General features: G+C 34.6%; 1 protein-coding gene across 1 annotated transcript; it reads right to left on the bottom strand.

Moving 5' to 3' along the window:
• Positions 1 to 11,773: 11,773 nt before the first annotated feature.
• Positions 11,774 to 12,876, bottom strand: LOC113871543. Its single transcript, XM_027508637.1, has 5 exons — positions 12,628 to 12,876; positions 12,355 to 12,540; positions 12,084 to 12,131; positions 11,954 to 12,033; positions 11,774 to 11,870 (listed from the first exon to the last, which is right to left on the bottom strand). The coding sequence occupies exons 1-5, from the start codon at positions 12,874 to 12,876 to the stop codon at positions 11,774 to 11,776; spliced, it is 660 nt and encodes a 219-aa protein (XP_027364438.1).
• Positions 12,877 to 19,784: the final 6,908 nt, after the last annotated feature.

The following is a 19,784-nucleotide window of genomic DNA, read 5'->3' as shown; positions in this document are numbered from 1 at the left end:
AGCAGCTTTGGATGGAGGGAAGTACTTGGTTAGAAACCTGTTCACAAGTTCTGTCCAAGTTGTAATGCTTCCTTGTGGTTGAGCTTGTAACCAGTATTTTGCTCTATCTCTCAAGGAAAAAGGAAATAGTCTCAGTCTGATGGCTTCTTCACTAACCCCATTTATTCTTATGGTGTCACATAGCTGTAGAAAATTTGAAATATGTAGGTTAGGATCATCAGAATTTCCACCAGAAAATTGATCTTGTTGGACTAAGTGTAATAAAGCAGGTTTAATCTCAAAATGGTTGGCTTGAATAGTTGGCCTGATTATAGAAGAGTTAAAACCTTGCATGATAGGAATTGCATAGTCCTCTAATGTTCTAATTCTATTTTGTTCTGCCATCTCTATTTCTGAATTTAGTTGTCTCAAAGATGTAGGTGTTCTTTTCACTCTAGGATTGTTCTGAAATTCTGGAAAATGGACAGCTTCTAATTCACTATCACTCCCTATGACTTTTTCTGCTCTAGACTCTTTTCTCAATCTCCTTAAGGTTATGTCTATGTCAGGATCAAAGACTAGAGTTGATTTGTTTTTGTTTTTGCCACGCATATACAAATCAAAATGAAGCAAAAGTAAACTACAAGTTAGTATTCAGAACTGCACCACGAAAATTATGCAGCAAATATCAGTAAAAGTAATTGAAACACAAGTTTAAAAGTTGCAGAATTATGCAGAATGGACAAAATGTCTAACTACAGACTAATACTATAGAAATTCAGAGAAACAAAATACTCAATCTAGCTATTCTTATGTTACTAATGATATTGAAACTCTAATTCCCCGGCAACGGCGCCAAAAACTTGTTTTTTGCAATCTAAACACTAGCAAGTGCACTAGGATTGCAGCAAGTAATGAGTAAATTTAAGATCCGAGTATCGTCTCCACAGGGAATTAGGAACTCAATTATCACTTCACAGAAAAATAACCATTTGAGCCATACGAATTTGGGAAGAGAGGTGTATCATATAAAAGCAATAATCAGAACAATCAAAAGTAAAGAACTTGCAGAAAAACAAAGTATAAGATTTGTGATGAAATGAAATAGCAATGAAGGATAGTTAGGAATTTACTTCACAAGAATATCAATATCAATCTAATTAAATCCTCTGAACATTCAAGCAATTGAATAATTGACAATCAGTTTCACATATACCTAGCCAAAGGTTAATTCCTTAACTCATTGACCCTAACAATCCACTAAACCTCCCTAATCCCTTAGGTGAGATTCAATTTAAGGTTGCATTAAGAATTAGAACTATAAGATTGCAGAATTAGGTCTCCTTATCCCTAAGAAATCCCTAAACTCTGGTTGCCAATTCAGATCGGGGCAAACAATCCAATTCCCATTGGTAAAGATTCCTCTTGATTAATCAAATGAATTTCCATTCAAAGATTGCATGAAAAGCATAATTAACAACTCAATTAATCCAAGAACTTAAAGTTCAGAAGATAAAGTCGAATCAATACATCAATTCGAGTTCCATAAACCCCTAACTATGGGAAATTAAGCACACATTGCAACAAAAACAGAGAAAGAAGAAGAAGAAGATGAAGAAGAATGCAGAGCAGCCATGGCCACGAGCTCCAATCCGATCCCTCTTCTTGGAGCTTCAAGCTTTGACCCCAATCTTCTCTCCACTCTCTCTCAACGAGAATCTAACTAACAAAACAGAAAATGAGCAAAAGATCCTAGTTTTTGCGCTTCAATCATGTATATATAGAAACCCCAGTTCTGTGCGTTGTCACTTTTCTTCACAAGAGTAACCACGCAGAAGCTTTATGTAGTGCGCGTGTTCACTTTCAAGAGCAAGAGTAACCACGCGCAACTTGCAGAGTTGAAGGCTTATCTAGAACATTCACTTTTATTCATAATAGTGGCAACGCAGGAGGTCAAAGGCTGCGCGTGGTCACTTTCGTGAGTAATAGTAACCACGCGCAAGCTGTCCTGATACAAGTGCCTCTGGAACGCTCAATTTCGTTGGCGAAAGTGACAACGCGCAGCTCATCAGGAATGGAGTCTTCTCTGGAACGCTCACTTTCGTTGGCGAAAGTGATAATGCACACTGGCAACGCTCACTCTTGTAAATAAAAGTGATTACGCACAGGCTCTTCTTCTCTTTTAGGCTCTGGAATGATCACTTTCACTAACAATAGTGATCACACCCAGGCTGCATCCCATAATTGTTGTATTTTGGAGTCCAACATTGCTATTCTTTCTCTTCCTTTCCATTGATAATCCATTTCCATGACTTTTGCTCAGATTATTCCTTCAAAAACAAAATAAATTCCTTAAGAACTAAGCATAAATTCTACAAATGCGAAAATAACTACAAATTGAAATAAAACTTTCAATCATTCTCTTTTTCTGAGTTTTTCTGCTTTCTTCATATATTTTCCTTATTAAATGAGCTAGAATTATGCTAAAATATCAGTAAAAATATGGATTCATCATGTGTGCTGCTACTCTAACCATTTGAAATGGCTACGCATATTTGAGCAAAGCAAGTGCATAGCTACTCTATCCATTTGAAGTGAACAAGTGAACAGGTCAACAGTTTTAAGTTTTAACTTCAAACACTTAAAGTGGTCACATGATTTGCATATTTCCATTTATGTAGACACTCTAAATGCTTAGAGTGAACACGCTCATGTATGATTCATTACAAAATTTCTAGCATGTCTACTCTCCCTATTAAAAGTGTCCACTCATTCTGCGTAGCCATATAAACCCTTTAGAGTGATAACGCAGAGGCATCCAAACCCTAACCCTGAAACCCAGATCTAAAAAATTTGATTTTCCTACTTAGTATTAACTATGTTTTTGTTGATTTTCTATTTCTTCATCATCTGTGAGTAGGATTACATCATTTCTGCACTTCAATTCCAGGTAATTCTTCCTCAAATTTGAAATTTCTGATTAAGGTTCTTCAGAGCGTGAATTGGGGAAATTTGGGAACTTGAAATTGGGGGCAATTTCTGTGAAATTATTGATTCGAATATGAAATTGAAGGTTAATAGGTTGATTCCATGCTTAAATTGTAATTTTTAATGGAAGATTAATGCTGCATGAAGGATTTTCGTATGAACATGTTGCTACACTTGTGCTTGACTATGAGACCTGATTTCTGAAGCAAATTCTTGTGAATTTCTGCATTTTTATATCTGAAATTGCTGAAAATGTTTAAAAATAATTTTTGATTAATCAATTATGCAGAAAAGGGTTTTCAGAATGAATTTCATAAGTAATAATGTAATTTTTAGTAGTGAAACTCTTTGAGTTGATTGTTCTGAAATTATTCATCTAATGTACTACACTGATTGGTTCTGAATTCCACATTCTTATTAATAAATGTTGATTCTGCACATGTTGCACATGAAAAATAGGGGTTGAGTTGAGCATGAACATCCATTTGGCACCTATACATTGCTGCAATTGTAATGAATTATTGATGATTTGCAGTTGTTGATGAATTGATTGTATACAACCCCTAGACACAATATTCTCTGTGTTTCAAATTAGAAAAATTATTGAGATTGCTATAATACTTGTTACAATTTTATCAAGTTTTGAAATTCATATCTTTTATATTAATTTGTGATTTCAGCAAAAGACATGGCAAGCACACCTAGAAGAACTCCAAGATCTAAGAGGGGAAGATTCTCAACTGGTCCTTCTTCAAGGATTATACCTGATCGTGGCCCTAGATTCAGGAGCATTGCACATGAGAACTACTTTAAGGCCAATATCTTGAGGAGGAAAATAGTTCAAGATAGAAATTTTGATCTAGCTAAAGGAGAGCACCCTGAATTTTCTAAACAAATTCAGGAAAGAGGATGGGGGATTTTCACTACCTTAGCTGGAAAAGGGTCCAAGGATATTACACAAGAATTTTATGCTAATGCCTTAAGGACCAAGGGAGACCATCTACCTCCAAATCACACTACTGTTAGAGGTACTGTAGTGAACTTTTCTGCTGAAAATATTAACAAAGTTCTGAATATTACTGTTGAAAAAGAAGAAGGACAGCATGATTTCTAAGATTTTGGGAGAGTTATAGATAAGGATTACACTGAAATCCTCCATAAAATTGGCAGACTTGGAACCACATGGGAGTTGAGTGCAAGAGATGAAGCTAAAAACAGCTCTACTCCAATGAATATTCTGACCAGATATCTGTTGCCCTTTGAAAAAATAAGGAGTATTTTCATACTCAACTCATTTATGTCAGTGATCCATAGCTCCACCATTGCTGTCAAGAGAGCTAAACTCATTTTTTCCATAGTGAGGATTTCTACATCAATGTGGGAGAAGGCATTAAGACAATTCTGAAAACAAAAAAAGACTCATTGGGATTTTCAAGACTGATTACTCTACTTTGTAAAGATGCTAGTGTAAATTTTGGGAAATATTATGAGAAGAGTAAGGCCAATCCTCCTATTACAGCAACTATGGTAAAGGAAATATATGCCACCACACCAGTCACTGCTGCCTCACTAACTCCTACAAAGTTTAAGAAGGATTCTCCTCTCAAACTCAAGGCTCAATTGCAGAAAATTCTGGATAGATATGATTCCTTGGTTGAGAGGCAGAATGCCTTACATGAGAGCAACAAGGCTGGAATTCTTTTTATGGAAAATATAATGTTGAACATTGGTAAAAAGATAGGCATGACAAAAGAGCAACTCTATGAGTCAGAAATAGAAAATGTCCAATGCCTTAGAGCCATCACATTCAACAATCTACCTCTCTTCAAGACGTGCTTCAACACTCCCCTAAGAGCTGAAATGGAAGAAAATAATGAGAGTGAAGAAGAGGATGAAAAAGAAGAGGAGAGTTCAGATGAAGAGGATGCAAAATAGTAGTTTAGGAATTTAGTTTTTACTATTTTTCTTTTAACTTTCAGATTATGTAATTTTTAGCATTTAGGAACTTTAATTTTTACAAGTTTAGTAGCTAATTCTCAGTTGTTCAGAACTTAGTTTAATGGAGTATAAATTTCATTTAGTTTTATATTTCTGTATTTTAACTACTTTGTTTTTCTACATTATTGATGGAAATTTTGGTGTTTTTTGCAGAATATGTCACCATCACACAACACCCTAGCACTTGGATTTGACACTTGCACAAACTGCCATGAAAGAAGGGTGAATTTTGTACCTCTTATTCATGAGTTTAGCTTCACATACACTAAAAAATTTCCAAAAAAACATAAATATATTAGTTTCAATTTTGAGTAGCATATAAGTAAAAATTCTGTGAATTCTGATATATTTTTTTTAAAGTTGTTTTTCCCATTCTCACAAGATTGTCACACTTGTAATTTTCAAAATGAGGTAGTCTTGCCACTTTGTGCATATAGTTCTAAAAAAGTGGATTGTAAGCTTGATTGTTTGATATGTTCACTTTAATGTCCCTTGGTGAGATTTGAGCCTTATGAATAGCAATTATTGTTGTGTGAAATTACATCACATATATGATGGAGGCCTTCTTTGATCATGCTTAGCTTGCCTAAATGAACCTCCCTTTATGTTTGAGCAAATCCTAGTTCACCCCATTGTGCCTTTAACATTTTTTTTCTTTGAAAAAATCTCAATATAAGCCTTGCTGAAAAACCATGAGTCCTATCTAAATTAGAAAGAGGCAGTTTGAGTCTAATCAAAGATGAATTTTTAAAACTAAGTTTGGGGTGACATCTTGTTTAGCATTGCTTGAGGACAAGTAAAGTTCTAAGTTTGGGGTGGGTAGCAGCAAAGCTTTGAGTATTTGAAGAAGAAAAATGAAAAGCAAAGTGTTGAAAAGAAGAAATAATAAGTGTGAAAAACAGAAAAGAATTGAAAAAGAAATTCTCTGCATAATTGATGTAATAATAATTCTTTAAATGGTGCATAAAGTTGAAAATTCTGTGCAAATTTGGATGAATGAGAAAGATGAGGTAACCTTAATTTAAGTTTTGAACATTTATCTACTTGAATTTTGGAAGTGACTACATTGCTTCCCTAAATTGATTGAACACCTACCTATGTGACTTGTTGTATATTTGCAGAGGAGATTGAGAATATTTGCAAGTCTATGGTAGAGTGTGGTAAAAATGATGATTTTGAGAGTAAATATTAAGCCTAAACACTGCTAAGTGATAAGGGAAACACTGCTTGTGTGCTGTGAATCATGTTTTTCAATTTTACTCACACGAAACTTTGCTGAATTATTTGAACTCAGATGACAGTTTTTGTTGGTTATGTAACTAATGCAATGTGATTATCATGATGATTGAATGGATTGATAACTTGATTGAGAATGAGAAATCAGAAAACATAGAACTGGAAAATAGAAATTTTTTGAGAAAAAGTCAGTTTTATTGCTTAATTTCAATTAGTGGATGAATCTTTTCCCTTTATGTGATTTGATTTGCTTGAGGACAAGCAAAATTCTAAGTTTTGGGTGGTGATAAATCCACATTTTAACATAATTTTTAGTATAGTTTTGTTAATAAATAAGTAGTAAAGTGCTAAGTAAACTTAGAAATATCATAAAAAATGCATCAATATTCATAATTATGTAAATAGTTTTGAATTTTAGATTTTTAGTCCAATTCTAAATAATTTGCTTAAAATGACTTAATCCTTGTGCAGAAGCTTGAGTTGAGAATTTGAGTTGAAGATTGAAGTAAAGAAAGTAGAGGAATTGAGCTTAAAAGATGAAGAATCAAGTGTTATATGTAGGGCGTAACCATTCTGAGTACATAGAGTTAACAATTTGAATAAGAAAATCCAAGAAGACCAAGAGAGTAGCAACTCCAAGCGTACATAGTAGCTACGCCCAAAGGCCAATTCACTTATGCATAGTGCACATAGCCACTTCAAGCGTTGAAAGTAGTTACACAGTAAGCACGTAGCCACTTCAAGCGTTTAGAGTCACTATGTAGTAAGTGTGTAGCCACTCCAAGCACTGAGAGTGGCTACATGTAAGGCTTTTCCCATATAGAACACTTGCGCATAGACACTTCACCTGTCACGACCCCTTTTTGTAAGGAACCAAGAACATTGTTTGTACATCACATACTTATTTAAGATAAATAAATAATAGAAAATATAAGTATGAAATTCTCTTCTCAATTAAAATAAAACAAAGTTTCTTACAACAAATATCCAACAGAACAACGTAATATTACATTTAGTTCATAATATTCAAAATACCCAAAATTATACTATATAGCTCCCTCAACATGAGGTCTCAAAATATAAGGAAAAAAAGACTTTGATGCAATATTACTCGACCCCAACTTCTAACATTTCTTCACTGGCCCCTCAGCCTGTGAAGTAAATGCAACACTTGCTACATCTGCTCACGTACCACCATACAATCATCGCAATACACACGCACACAACGACATAGAAAGAAAAGCAAGGGTGAGCTTACAAAAATAAAATAAAATCATATATATAGAGCAAAATATTTCTCACAGCAATAGCCCCATGCATTTCCAGCCCATCTAATGCACAGCATGAAAACGGTTTCCAACTGGTTTCACAGCCTAGGTAATCCAGAAGGAACTGAGCTGGTCCGGGAGCGACCAATTTTGGTATCTGGATCCAGACAGCACAGCACAGCAGCTCAGCATGAACTTACTGTTATACGTCTACCCACCTAAACATGTAACTCGGCTTTATAATGATGCAAAACGTATATCTCAGCATGATGCACACTGCTAAAATTATTTTAACAGCTCAACTAAGGCAAGTTTATAATAGATCAACCAAAATCTCAGCATTTTAAATCAATTAACAGCAGTTACAGCTTAGAAAATAACTTTTATTCAATAGATCTAACAACATCATATCAAACCATCTTAAAATAGCATATTAAACCGTTCAAAACGTAGTTCATAGGTTAAAGTAAACTTCCCTTACCTCAGAACGATGATTCACACCAGATCTACCGAATATTACTTGTTTTAACACAAGATTCACCGAAGATTCGGCTTTAGAACGAAGTTTCTCCTAAGATATCATCAACTATCTATAAGAAAGAGAAAAAGAAGAGAAACGAACGGTAAATCTAACTTCAAACTTATAGAAACTTACTTTAAATCCTTCAGAATAGACGTAGAACCTCAGATCTAGCGAGAAATCTAAGTTTATGAGGGTTTAATATGAGGGAAAATTGTGGTATATGGCCTTAGAACCTTGGATATCAGTAAAGGAATGAAAACTTCGTGTAAAGCCCCCTTTTTATAGAAAATTTTTGAAATTTACTGTTCACTGCCGGAATTACTGTTCATCACCAGAAACACTGTTCACCGCCTTACTGTTCATGCCGGAAATACTGTTTAGGACACTATTCATGCAAGAAAATACTGTGCACGCGTACTATACATGCACAGTTCGCGTATGTGACATCAGCCATGACGTCATGATGATGTCACTGAACATACGTGGTTTTTACTGTTCATACGCGGTTTGTACATGGTTTTACTATTCACAGGTAGTTTTAGTGTTCATTAACATTGTTCATACAGTACTGTTCACTTTTTTTTAAAAAAAAAAATTCATCTAAATCTATTCCAATACCAATAAATCCTTCAATTAACATTTAAAAAGTATAAAATATTATAGATTACTCAATAATAAATCACAAGCCTGACATCACCCACTTAAAGTGTCTATGCAAAAGTAACAGAATTTTAAATATCACTTCTAAGTATCAACTTTGGATGATTTGAGTTCCTAATTCAATTATAGAAGCTTTTAGAAAACCTTTTATGCTATAATTCTTAGAGATTAATATGTGGAAAGGAAAAAGGTGAGAAAAATATTATAAATAGAAGTTAGCAGTTCAGAAAAGGGGACTTTGGTTCGTTTTTGTTATTTTTCACTTTGTAATTGTTTTAACTTCCAAGGGAAGTCAAAGAGAGAGATTGGGAGCAACTTTCAAGCTTCATTGCTAGAGAAATCAGTGTGAAGATTGGGTCTTGGAAGATGTTCTTCTGCTTCTTGTCTTCTTCTTCTCCTACTTCTCCTTCTTCCATTGTAATGTTGTTCTAAACCTTTTTGGTTAGGGATCTATGGATCCAGATTTGATGTTGTGATGTAATTTTGGATTGAATCTTGAGATTTTAATTGAATTGAGTATATGTTTCTATTTTTAATGCAGTTGTGAACTAATCCTTCAGTCAATTGAATTTATAGGAATCTTCGTCAATGAAAATTGAGTTTATTTTTCATATCCGAATTATATGCCTAGGTTATTGAGATCTTAGGAATAAGTATCATGATCTAGTAATCTTATAATTTCTAAAACTTAATGCAGTATTTGATTAAATTTCACCTAAGGGATTAGGGAGGTTTAATTAGATATTAGGATCAATGAGGCAAGGAATTGTCCTTTGGTTAAAGAAGTGAAATTGATTATCAATCAATTAAAATTCTCAAGAGTTCAGAACATGATTATATTGCAATTGAAAATCTGGTGAAGTGATTCCTAACTATTTTTCATATAGCATTCTTAATACAAAATTCATACTCTATTTTTACAGCAAGTTTATTACCTTTTATTGTTCTTATTTCTTACTTTTACATGTTACAAACCTTCCAAATGAATTGTATTGCTCAACTAATTGTTAAATTGTGAAGTGCCAATTGAAAATAAGATCCTTGTGGATGATACTTGAGGCTCATATTAATTTCCAAATTTTATTACTTGCTACAACTATCTAGTGCACTTGCTAGTTAGTATCCCTCTCAAATTTACGTAACAAATGGTCGTGTTGAGACATGTATGCGAAAATGTTTAATAAACGCTGCGAAATGCTTAGCATGTACTATGAACCTTAAATGCTGAAATAAATAGATAAATGCTGATATTCTATGCCAGTTATAGTTGTGGTTAAAATGTGAAGTGCTGATGCTGACTGAGTAAATATATATATATATAGTACATCATGCTGATTTTTCATCATTTTAAAGCTGAATTACATGTTTAGGTGGTTAGACATGTAATGATAGAAATGTTTAGTGCTATGTCTGGACCTAGATAACGGGAATGGATTGCTTCCAGACCGGAAACAATTCCTTCTGGATTACTTAGGCTATGAAATCGGTTGGAACTGAAATATTGCATTTGCATTAGATGAGCTGGGAACGGGCTGAACATGCCACATCAATTGCCTGAAATTGTTGTGTCGTTTGTCGAGATTTATGAAAGCTATATAATATTTGTGATACATTCTTATAATCCGTGACTATGATCGTTAGTTATATAAGTTTACCCTTTCATTTTGTATGTGTTGCACTATGCTAAAAATGAGATCTAAGAGCGGTTCCGTCGGCTTTAAGAGAGCGGTTATTGGTGCTTTAAAGTTCTGTGCTATCCAATGCTTGCATTTATTAGAGCGGTTAAATAACCGCTCTCATATGTTAACCTTTGGAGAGCGGTTCCCCCTCAACCACTCTCTCTAAATGGCACTTTAGAGAGCGGTTAGCGCCAAACCGCTCTAAGAGTTGATTAGATTAGAGAGCGGTTCCCCGCTTAACCACTCTGTAAGGTCAAGAAAAGAGAGCGGTTCCTCAGCCAACCGCTCTCTAATGTCAAGCTTTCTGAGAGCAGTTCCAACTAACCACACTCCAAAGTAAGTATCTGAGAGCGGTCTTTTACAAACTGCTCTCTAAATTCTAACTGTTAGAGCGGTTGTCTCGTGAACCACTCTCTAAGGTGTGGTTATTTTAGCAGTTTTTATTTAACCGCTTTCTAAAGTGTAATTTTGAGAGCGGTTCTTGTTGAACCGCTCTCTTAAATTTAAAATTATTTCGCCAGGTTTTATCACAGAATATCACTATCCCAATTTTTTGCATACATATTACCATAAAATATTGCAAACAGTTTTCAACAACCTATGATAACCACAAAGATAAACCAACCACATTACAGATACAATTACTTACATATATTAATCAGAAATCAAATAAATTTTGCAACATACGAATCTGTACAGATACAATTACACAGAACGTTCACAATTAAAAAGGCTCAGCAGTGTATATACACTTTTGGCTAATGAATGATAGAATTATGACTAGGTGTTGTAAAAAAAAGTACTAAGAATCAATTGTGCTTAATGTGTCCTTCAAATATCTATGGTACATATATGCACACCACTCCCTTTGAACTTGATGAATTGTGTTGTCAGGAAAGGTTGGTAATTGGAACTCTGGAAAATACTGAAAAGAAAACAAAATACAAATCGTAGTTATATTAGATATAATTCAAATGGGCAGACACTATCCTAATAAACACTTAGTGATATAAAATAATTTTGGATATGCACTCCTCTTACATTAAATGGGATTGTAGTCTGTCCATGGTACAAAGCATCTATAATGAAGAGACACACATAATATCCACAGTCATCATTATTTGATTGCTTAGGACATTGTACGTGGAGGAAAAAAACATAAAAAGCATGATTAATAAATGGACAATATTGAGTGTAAATTATGCAGTGTTATAAAATAAGTTAAAAGAGTTTTTTCTCAAATGATATTGAGACCTGTATAGTGACCTAATTTGTTTGATGCATCTTTGTCCTAGAGGGCTGCACTTTTCTCTCAACTCGATATGTGACAAGAGCACTAACAATAAAATGAAAGAACAAATTTACAATTAAACGAAAGCACATTCATATATGATAGACCAGCCAACAGGTAAAAACATGTATACTTACTTATTAAATACGTTTTACATATGTGGTCTAGTCTTTAACTGTTTGCAGAGGGGATCCATATAATACATTGTCTCATTAGAGGTGTTGATAGCAACTAGGATCCAATGTTGCCTACCAAATGTTTAAGATTACAATAATTAAATATGATAATGAAAATTATAAAACTTATGTGCATCGTCATAAGATTGACTTACCCAACATTGTAAGGTGCAAATATCAAGTGATCTTCACCCATATGACGCTTTAACATGTCAGTTATATGTTGATGTAGGGTCTGATTGAGGTTTGCATCCATTTCATAGGGAGATATAAATGAAAACTTACTTGCCATATTGGTCCCTTCCAAGTAAGCTTCACACAAATATCTTGTAGCTGAAAAGATGAATGAAATGAGATTAAATAAGGTAGTTAACATCAAGTTTCGTATGGGAGAAAGATATTTATACAATTGGTATAAATTAAAGAATTACCTAATGTAAAGGTTAAAGCTGGAGGCGCTCAACCAATGGCGACGTATGACCTCTTGTATGTTTTCTTTTTCCACAATGTCAGTAAATTCTTTTCTCCAATGCTGACTTGTCATATGAATACTTACATTGTCAATGACTTGATCACTTCTTATATAGAGCTTCATCATATCGAAGCACGCAGCACCTTGAGCTTGTGCCAACTCAGGAAGGTCAGACGAATTAGAAACAACACCTTTATTGCTTGGACCAGCAATGGATTCCTTTGTGTGACCTGTCCCTTTCCCTAACCCTCTACTAGATGATGGGGCAACCTGAAATAACATTAAAGAGTTTGTGTAATGAAATAAAAAATTAAATGCATACATCGGAATTCTGCAAAGAAAATTATGGTTACGTACCTTGGGTCGTAAAGTGATTAGGGACAATGGCCAGGCAACATAAGTTCCAATTGCATCTCTCAGGCAATTGAGGTTTGCTTCTTCATTAGGAATAGGCAATGCAGTGTCTTCTTCCTGTCTTTGCACTATCTCTATTGAGACCTTATAATGGTGAGGAGGAAGAGCAGTATTGTGTAAGGAGTTCTCAACCACTATTCTCAAAACTCTCCCTCTGGCAACCACGCGATATGGGGTGCTCAAATATAGCATGCAATCGTGATCACCCTATAATACATATATTATTAAAGGTTAGAAATAACAAATTAATCATACGTCATTAACAATAAATTTAAAAGTAACTAAATTGCTGTTGTTGAATTGTACCTCTGGAATTTCTACAGATGCAACTAGTGTACAACTATCTCTTTGGCTGTTACATGGCAGTTCTGGCTCCAGATAGTGACCTTCCCTCCACCACTTGTTGCATTTGAGGGGGAATACCCATTTGTGGTGGCATGGAAGTAGGCATAAATGGTGGTGGAGTGGCAGTAGGGTTGAAAGGCATTTCACCAGACATGAAATGGGGCAGTCCTTGACCCCCATCAACTGTGCCACAACACTTGTTAGATGCGCTACCCAATGCTTCATGTTCTGCCACTCAGTAGATGATAGGTGTGGATGTGAAGCTGTTGAGCCGAATGCAGCCTTTTGGGTAACTCCAAAACCTGCAGCTCTTACACGACTAGGATGTTCTCTTACACCAAGAGCTTTACCCAATATGTCGTTTCTGGCGTTGATTCAGACTCAGCCTCCATAACCACCTGTGAAAGGGTTTCCTATAACGAACAAAACAAAATTATGATCAGTATATAAAAGGTTCTGTTCAAAATGAACCATGTTATTTATACTTACAAATTCAGCAACCATTTTTTGAACTCCTTCATCATCAAATTCACCTTGCTTATTAACCCTAGTAGCCTTCCATAAGACATGTCGAGGTACAGGGTCACATTAGACCTAGAGGCAGCAATCTACAAAAAAATGAGCATTAATTAATTACAACTCGTCAACATTTATTACATAAGACTATAACCTAATAAATGCATATATCAAAATACTACAGATAGTACCAATTCCTGCTCCAACTGAGCATATCCCTTAGATCTATACGACATCCCTTTTGCCCTAGCAGCATTGGCCTCACTTTCTTTCTAAATATTATTTTTCAAAATGAAAACAAAAATATATCAGCAGAGATTACCAAGTCAAACACAGATAATAGAAATATATAATAAAAGTGTATTTATATTACCTTAAACTCTTCTGTGTAGCTTTGCTTTACAAACTCGTTCCAGTGATCAGTGACAGTAATGAATCTCTGATACTTCTCAGGAGGGTGGGGGAGACAACTACCGTCTTTATCAAAGACATGCTTCCTCATCTGTGTATGAAATGCACGGAGATCCCGTCCAGCTAATGCAAGTACAAAGACTTTGTGCGTTTCTTGCACTTCAAAGGTTTCCTACAATGAAAGCCAAATAAGTAAATGAGCTTTACCTAACATGATTTATTAATAATACTACACTTAGAGAAAGAATTGTAGTTTACCTCTACTTGCTCCCAGATATGGTCCTTCAAATTAGTAGGCACATTTGTCCAATCACATATACTAATTGGCACTATACTTCTAGTTACAAATCCAATAAAATGGGAGAATTTAGATCTATTAGGGTCAATTGGTTGCCCTTTACAATTCCATCCAACCTGCAAAATTTAAATAAAGTGATGACACTTATTGAAATTAATAATATGTGATTAAAAAACACATAAAAGCATTGGTGAATTCAACCCATACCTGTAACTTTTGTCCTAACTTCCTTGCCTTGCTAATTGCCTTCAATTTTGTTATTCCTCGAGTGCTCTTCCTCTTCAATTGTTGGGTCTTAGAAGGAGAACCTCCTTCAATGTTATCAGAAGATGTCATCTCTGCATAATAGATTTATGTTAGTATAAATTGGAGAGCGGAAGTGAACATGTAAAATAATAAAGACACATATAATTATGTTTAAATCGAAAAGTGTATTAACCTTTTTCTTTTCTTAGGGAGCTTAATAAGTTTCCTATGCCCTTTAATGGAATGAAATGATGGATTTAACCAAATACCATTTTCATGATCATGTCTTGCATAAAGGTCTCCATCATCTATTATTATATCCCTCATTGACATTTGTTGTACACCTCTTAAAGGTTCGTCCTCCACATTAACTTCTTCATCCATTAGTTCACCATTGGTTAAAGAATTAAACTTATTAGACAACAACACAATACTCCATGACTTGTTAATAGGATCAGGGATATAGAACACTTGTTGTGCCTGTGCTACAAGGATAAACAAGTCATTTTGATATCCCGCCCTTTTAAAATTGACTCTTATAAATCCTAAATCGTCAATGTGAACCCCACTGTTGTTGTCAATCCACCTACATCCAAACACTACTACTCAAAACTTTGTGTAATCTAATTCCCAGATGTGTTCAATTACCCCAAAGTATGAAATATTGGCATATATAGGGTTTCTATCCTTTGCAGTCGATATATGAAGCGATTTAGCAACAAGTATCACTCCACTATTTTGCATAGTACTCTGTTCGTCATGCTCTTTTGTATAAAAGGTAAACCCGTTCACCAAGTAAGAAGTATATGAAAATACATCAACACAAGGACCTTTTGATAACCACCGAATCTTCTCTGTTTCAGGGGTGTTATTCTCAAACACATGCTCGTAAACATACTCTTGTAGCCATGCAATGAATCTCTGGTTATGTTCTTTTGTAATCCAATTCTCACCTCTGTTTGGATTCGCACCCTTCAATATTTCTTTGTGCATTATTATAAAAGGTTCAATTTCAGGGGTGTTATGTAAGACATATAAGTGTGCTTGGTCCGGTTGTACTCTTGGAACCTCAATTTGTTGACAACCAGTGCTACCTTTTCCATCCATCTTTCCAGTGTGATGGCATTTTGGAAGACCAATTGATTTTACATTTGACATGTACTTAGTACAAAATTCAACTGCTTCTTCAACTAAATATCGCTCATCAATGCACCCCTCTGGTCGGCTTCTATTCTTTACATACCCTTTAAAATCTTTATATATCGTTCAATGGGATACATCCATCGCATATATGCAGGACCACACAATTTTGTCTCTTCAATCAAGTGAATGGTCAAATGAACCATGATATCAAAGAACGAAGGTAGAAGATACATTTCAAGCTCACATAAAGTCTCAAAGATGTGGTTTTGCAATGCTGGTAATTTTGCAGGATCAATAACTTTGCTACATATTGTCTTGAAGAAAAAACACAGCTTGGTTATTGCAACGCGGACCTTTTTTGGTAAAATAGACCGTATAGCGCAAGAAATCAAATTTTCCATTAAGATGTGATAATCATGAGACTTCAACCCTTTTAACTTGAGGTCCTTCAATGAAACAAGACTTTTGATGCTAAAAATATACCTGTTGTTCTCCACTTTTTGAATATGGATATCGTCGTTCATCATAACTTCCATTAAAGGCTTTCTTCATTTTTCTAAAAGGATGATTTCGTGGCAACCACTTACGATGCCCCATGAAAAAATTCTTGTGACAGTGTTTAAGTCTGATATAATCTATATTTTTGGAACATATTGGACATACAGATTGACCCTTTATGCTATAACCAGAAAGATTTCCATAACCAGGAAAATCATTAATTGTACCATACAACATTGCCTTAAGTGTGAAACATTCATCTCTAAACCCATCATATACTTCAATGCCGTTTTCCCACAACCCCTTCAAATCTTCAATTAGAGGAGACAAGTAGACATCAATGTCATTTCCAGGTTGTTTACGACCAAAGATTAACAAAGAAAGCATCATATATTTCCGCTTCATGCAATACCATGGAGGCAAGTTATATATTAATAAAATCATAGGCCAGGTACTATGGGTACTACTTTGCATGCCATGAGGGTTCATTCTATTGGTTGCCAAAGCAAAGCGTATATTCCTTGTTTCTGCTGCAAAGTCTTCATATTCATCATCAAATTTTTTCCACTGAGGAGAATCTGCTGGATGCCTAAGCTTCCCATCTCTAATTCTGCATTCAGCATACCAAGTCATTGCTTTGCATTTTCTGCAGTGCGAAATAAGCGCCTTAATATCAGAATTACTGGAAAATACCACATGACCTTTGCAAGTGTAGATTTGTTCTTTATGTAATGTGACTCATTACACTTTGGACATTGGCTTAGTGATGTATACTCTTTTTGAAACAAAATGCAATCATTAGGGCAAGCATGTATCTTCTCATGGGTCAATCCAATGGAAGCAAGTACTTGTTTAGCATCATATGTTCTCGTAGGTAGCACATTATCCTCTGGTAGCATCTCATTTAATAAAGTTAGTAACTCTGTGAAGCTTTTATCAGTCCATCCATTCATTGCTTTCAAGTTATAAAGCTTTAACACAGAACTTAATCTCGTGAACTTTATGCATCCATTGTACAATGGTTTTTCTGCATCATCTTTTAGCCTCTCAAACATCTTTGGACAATCTCTAAGATCCTCTTCAACAACATTTGGAATGTCTTCAACATTATCACTCTCATCTATTTTTAATGTCTTGGAGAAATAGAGACTTGATCCCATGTGATGTGATATACTTCCACCTTGTATCTCACCGTGCTTTGTCCAACAGGTATATTTTTCATCAATCCCATTGCACATTAGATGTTCTTCCAATTCTTCCGCATTTACTTGCATCATATTCAAACAACACCAACAAGGGCATAGAATAAGGTTGAGATCAGTTGCATGCTTAATCGCAAATCTAATAAACTCCTTCATTCCATCTTCATATTCTTCACTCAAACGATCAACAACCATCCTACTTCGGTCCATATTTGCTCTAACTACGGTTATGACAAACCAAATGTGAATGTCTTATTAAGTCTCACATGATAGGGCCCTATCCCATTTGAAAACAAAGTTTTTCATACCTTAATTAACAATTGTTGCATAAATGTGTTATTTTATACTTGACAAAATTTTGGCAGCATTTCGCATTAGTCTCTTAGTACACAACTTGAAATGAGATGATTTACCTCAATCAAGCACACACCAAGAGACAATGACAAATGCATTGTACCAAACTTTTGTTAAGAATTAAATAAAACATTATAAAATAGCATTTGCTAACCACTGAATGACTAACTTTGTTGATAAACTGTCCAACTTGGACAATTTAAGATTGAAAATAATGATTTATTCAATCATTATTTTGAACCTCAAATGGGAAACTAAGGTTTCACTCAATTTTAGATTTCCAACCATAATTTCTAACAACATAACTTCAACAATAATCATGCATTCAGAACATTACATAATTTCTAACAATATAACATCAACAATAATCATGCATTCAGAACATTCCATAAGTCATAACATTAAAAAAAGGAACAATCTTATTTCATCACTCAAACTAAGCATGGGATTTCACTTCCTATATTCCAAGTCTACTATGCAATTTGAGGCCAGGTTTGATGAACTTATTCGAGGTCTAAAACTGCATTATAAAATTATGTAAGACCACTAAATATGATAATGCTTTTTCACTACACCACTAAAATTATGTAAGACCACTAAACTGCATTATAAAATTATGTAAGCCCAGGTTAATTTATTCAGTAGACTACTTCTACTCCTATTCTAAAATCAAATGATCTCATTTTGTTGACGTTGATTTAATTGTAAATATCAATTTTCTATCTCATTGTCTTCTCCTGTACTCTTTATTAATTAATTATATTTTGGGCCAGTTCTCGTCCTAACTAAAACACAAATTTTACTAACTAAAAATTACAGAGAATGAAAATTAACAAATTACCTAAAAATTAACAAAAAAAAATTAACAATCGACTAACCTTGAAATAACGTTGGGTCGCAGTTATGTTGCAAAGAACCAAAATGGTAAACAAACACATAGAACCAAAAATGGTAGAGAGGACGTTTATGTAACTATTAACCTAAAAATAAAATGGCATCCAGTCAACACAGAGGACCAAAATGCTAAACGAAAGCGATAAAGGCAGAAACGATGAAGAAAATACCTTCTCAGTGGCAATGCGCAGTCAACGGTGGTGTTCTCCAAAGCAAAATCCTCAGCAAACACAGAAATTTGGAAATACAGAGTAGGCGCGAGGACAGTGATGGCCAGATTTGGGGGTTAGGGTTTATTTTGAAATTACACTTTAGAGAGCGGTTAAGTCATTAACCGCTCTCTAATATAATCTTTTAAAAGTGGTTGAACCAAAGAACTGCTCTGTAATCTTTATGAGAGCAGTTCCACGTGTCAACCGCTACCTGAAAAATGGAACTTATGAGAGCAATTACTAAATAACCGCTCTCCAAGCTAGTTTAAAAGAGCGGTTTAATCTGAACCACTCTGATAAGTGATTTTAGAGAGCGGTTCCTTTACAACCGCTCTCTAAATTGTACATTAGAGAGCGGTTCGTATGCAATCGCTCTCAAAGGGTTAAATTGCAGAGCGGTTGAGTGTTAACCGCTCCCTTTATTTCTGATACAAAACAGTTTTCACTAATCGCTCTCTAGGATTGCGCTGCAAGAGCTCATTTTTGCCGTAGTGTTGGTGTGTGTACTGCAATGTTCATACGGTGGTGCGTGAGCAGACATGACAGGTAATACATCTACTTCTCATGCTGGAAGGTCTAACTGAGGAATATTGCAGTCAACATGGTTTGTGAAGAAGATTGTAAGTTTATTTATTTTGTTAGTCTAGGTCTTAGTGCTGAGTTTAAACTATTTAGCTACAATTTTTTAAGAAATATAATTTTGATTATGAATTGTATTTTGAGTTTCACACCGAACAACTCTAGTGTACATACTATTAATGGATGACCATAAATATATATATATATATATATATGTATATACAAATTTTGTTACAAGGCCTCATTTTATTATTGAACTACAAACTTTCATGTTTCGCTAAGTTTACTTCCTTTCAAAATATGGAAATTTTATATAGGGGTAAATTGCATTAACATGTCAAGGACCCTTTTCAAAATGTGGTCATGACACTCAGTGTTTTAGGTGTGGATAGGGGCTGCTCT

This window comes from Abrus precatorius, unplaced genomic scaffold (genome assembly GCF_003935025.1).
Source record: "Abrus precatorius isolate BTA unplaced genomic scaffold, Abrus_2018 Scaffold7, whole genome shotgun sequence".
NCBI classification, from domain to species: Eukaryota; Viridiplantae; Streptophyta; class Magnoliopsida; order Fabales; family Fabaceae; genus Abrus; species Abrus precatorius.
Note: the sequence above shows the minus strand (reverse complement) of the source record. Positions and strands in the feature narration are given on the sequence as shown.

Excerpts from the sequence above, each read along its gene's own strand:
- LOC113871543 (XM_027508637.1), bottom strand. The coding sequence starts at position 12,876 with ATGCTATATTTGAGCACCCCATATCGCGTGGTTGCCAGAGGGAGAGTT. Across the intron at positions 12,132-12,354 it reads GTGATCAAGTCATTGACAAT|CTACAAGATATTTGTGTGAA; the intron begins GTAAGTATTCAT and ends TCATCTTTTCAG. Across the intron at positions 12,034-12,083 it reads GGAAGGGACCAATATGGCAA|ACCCTACATCAACATATAAC; the intron begins GTAAGTTTTCAT and ends AACCTCAATCAG.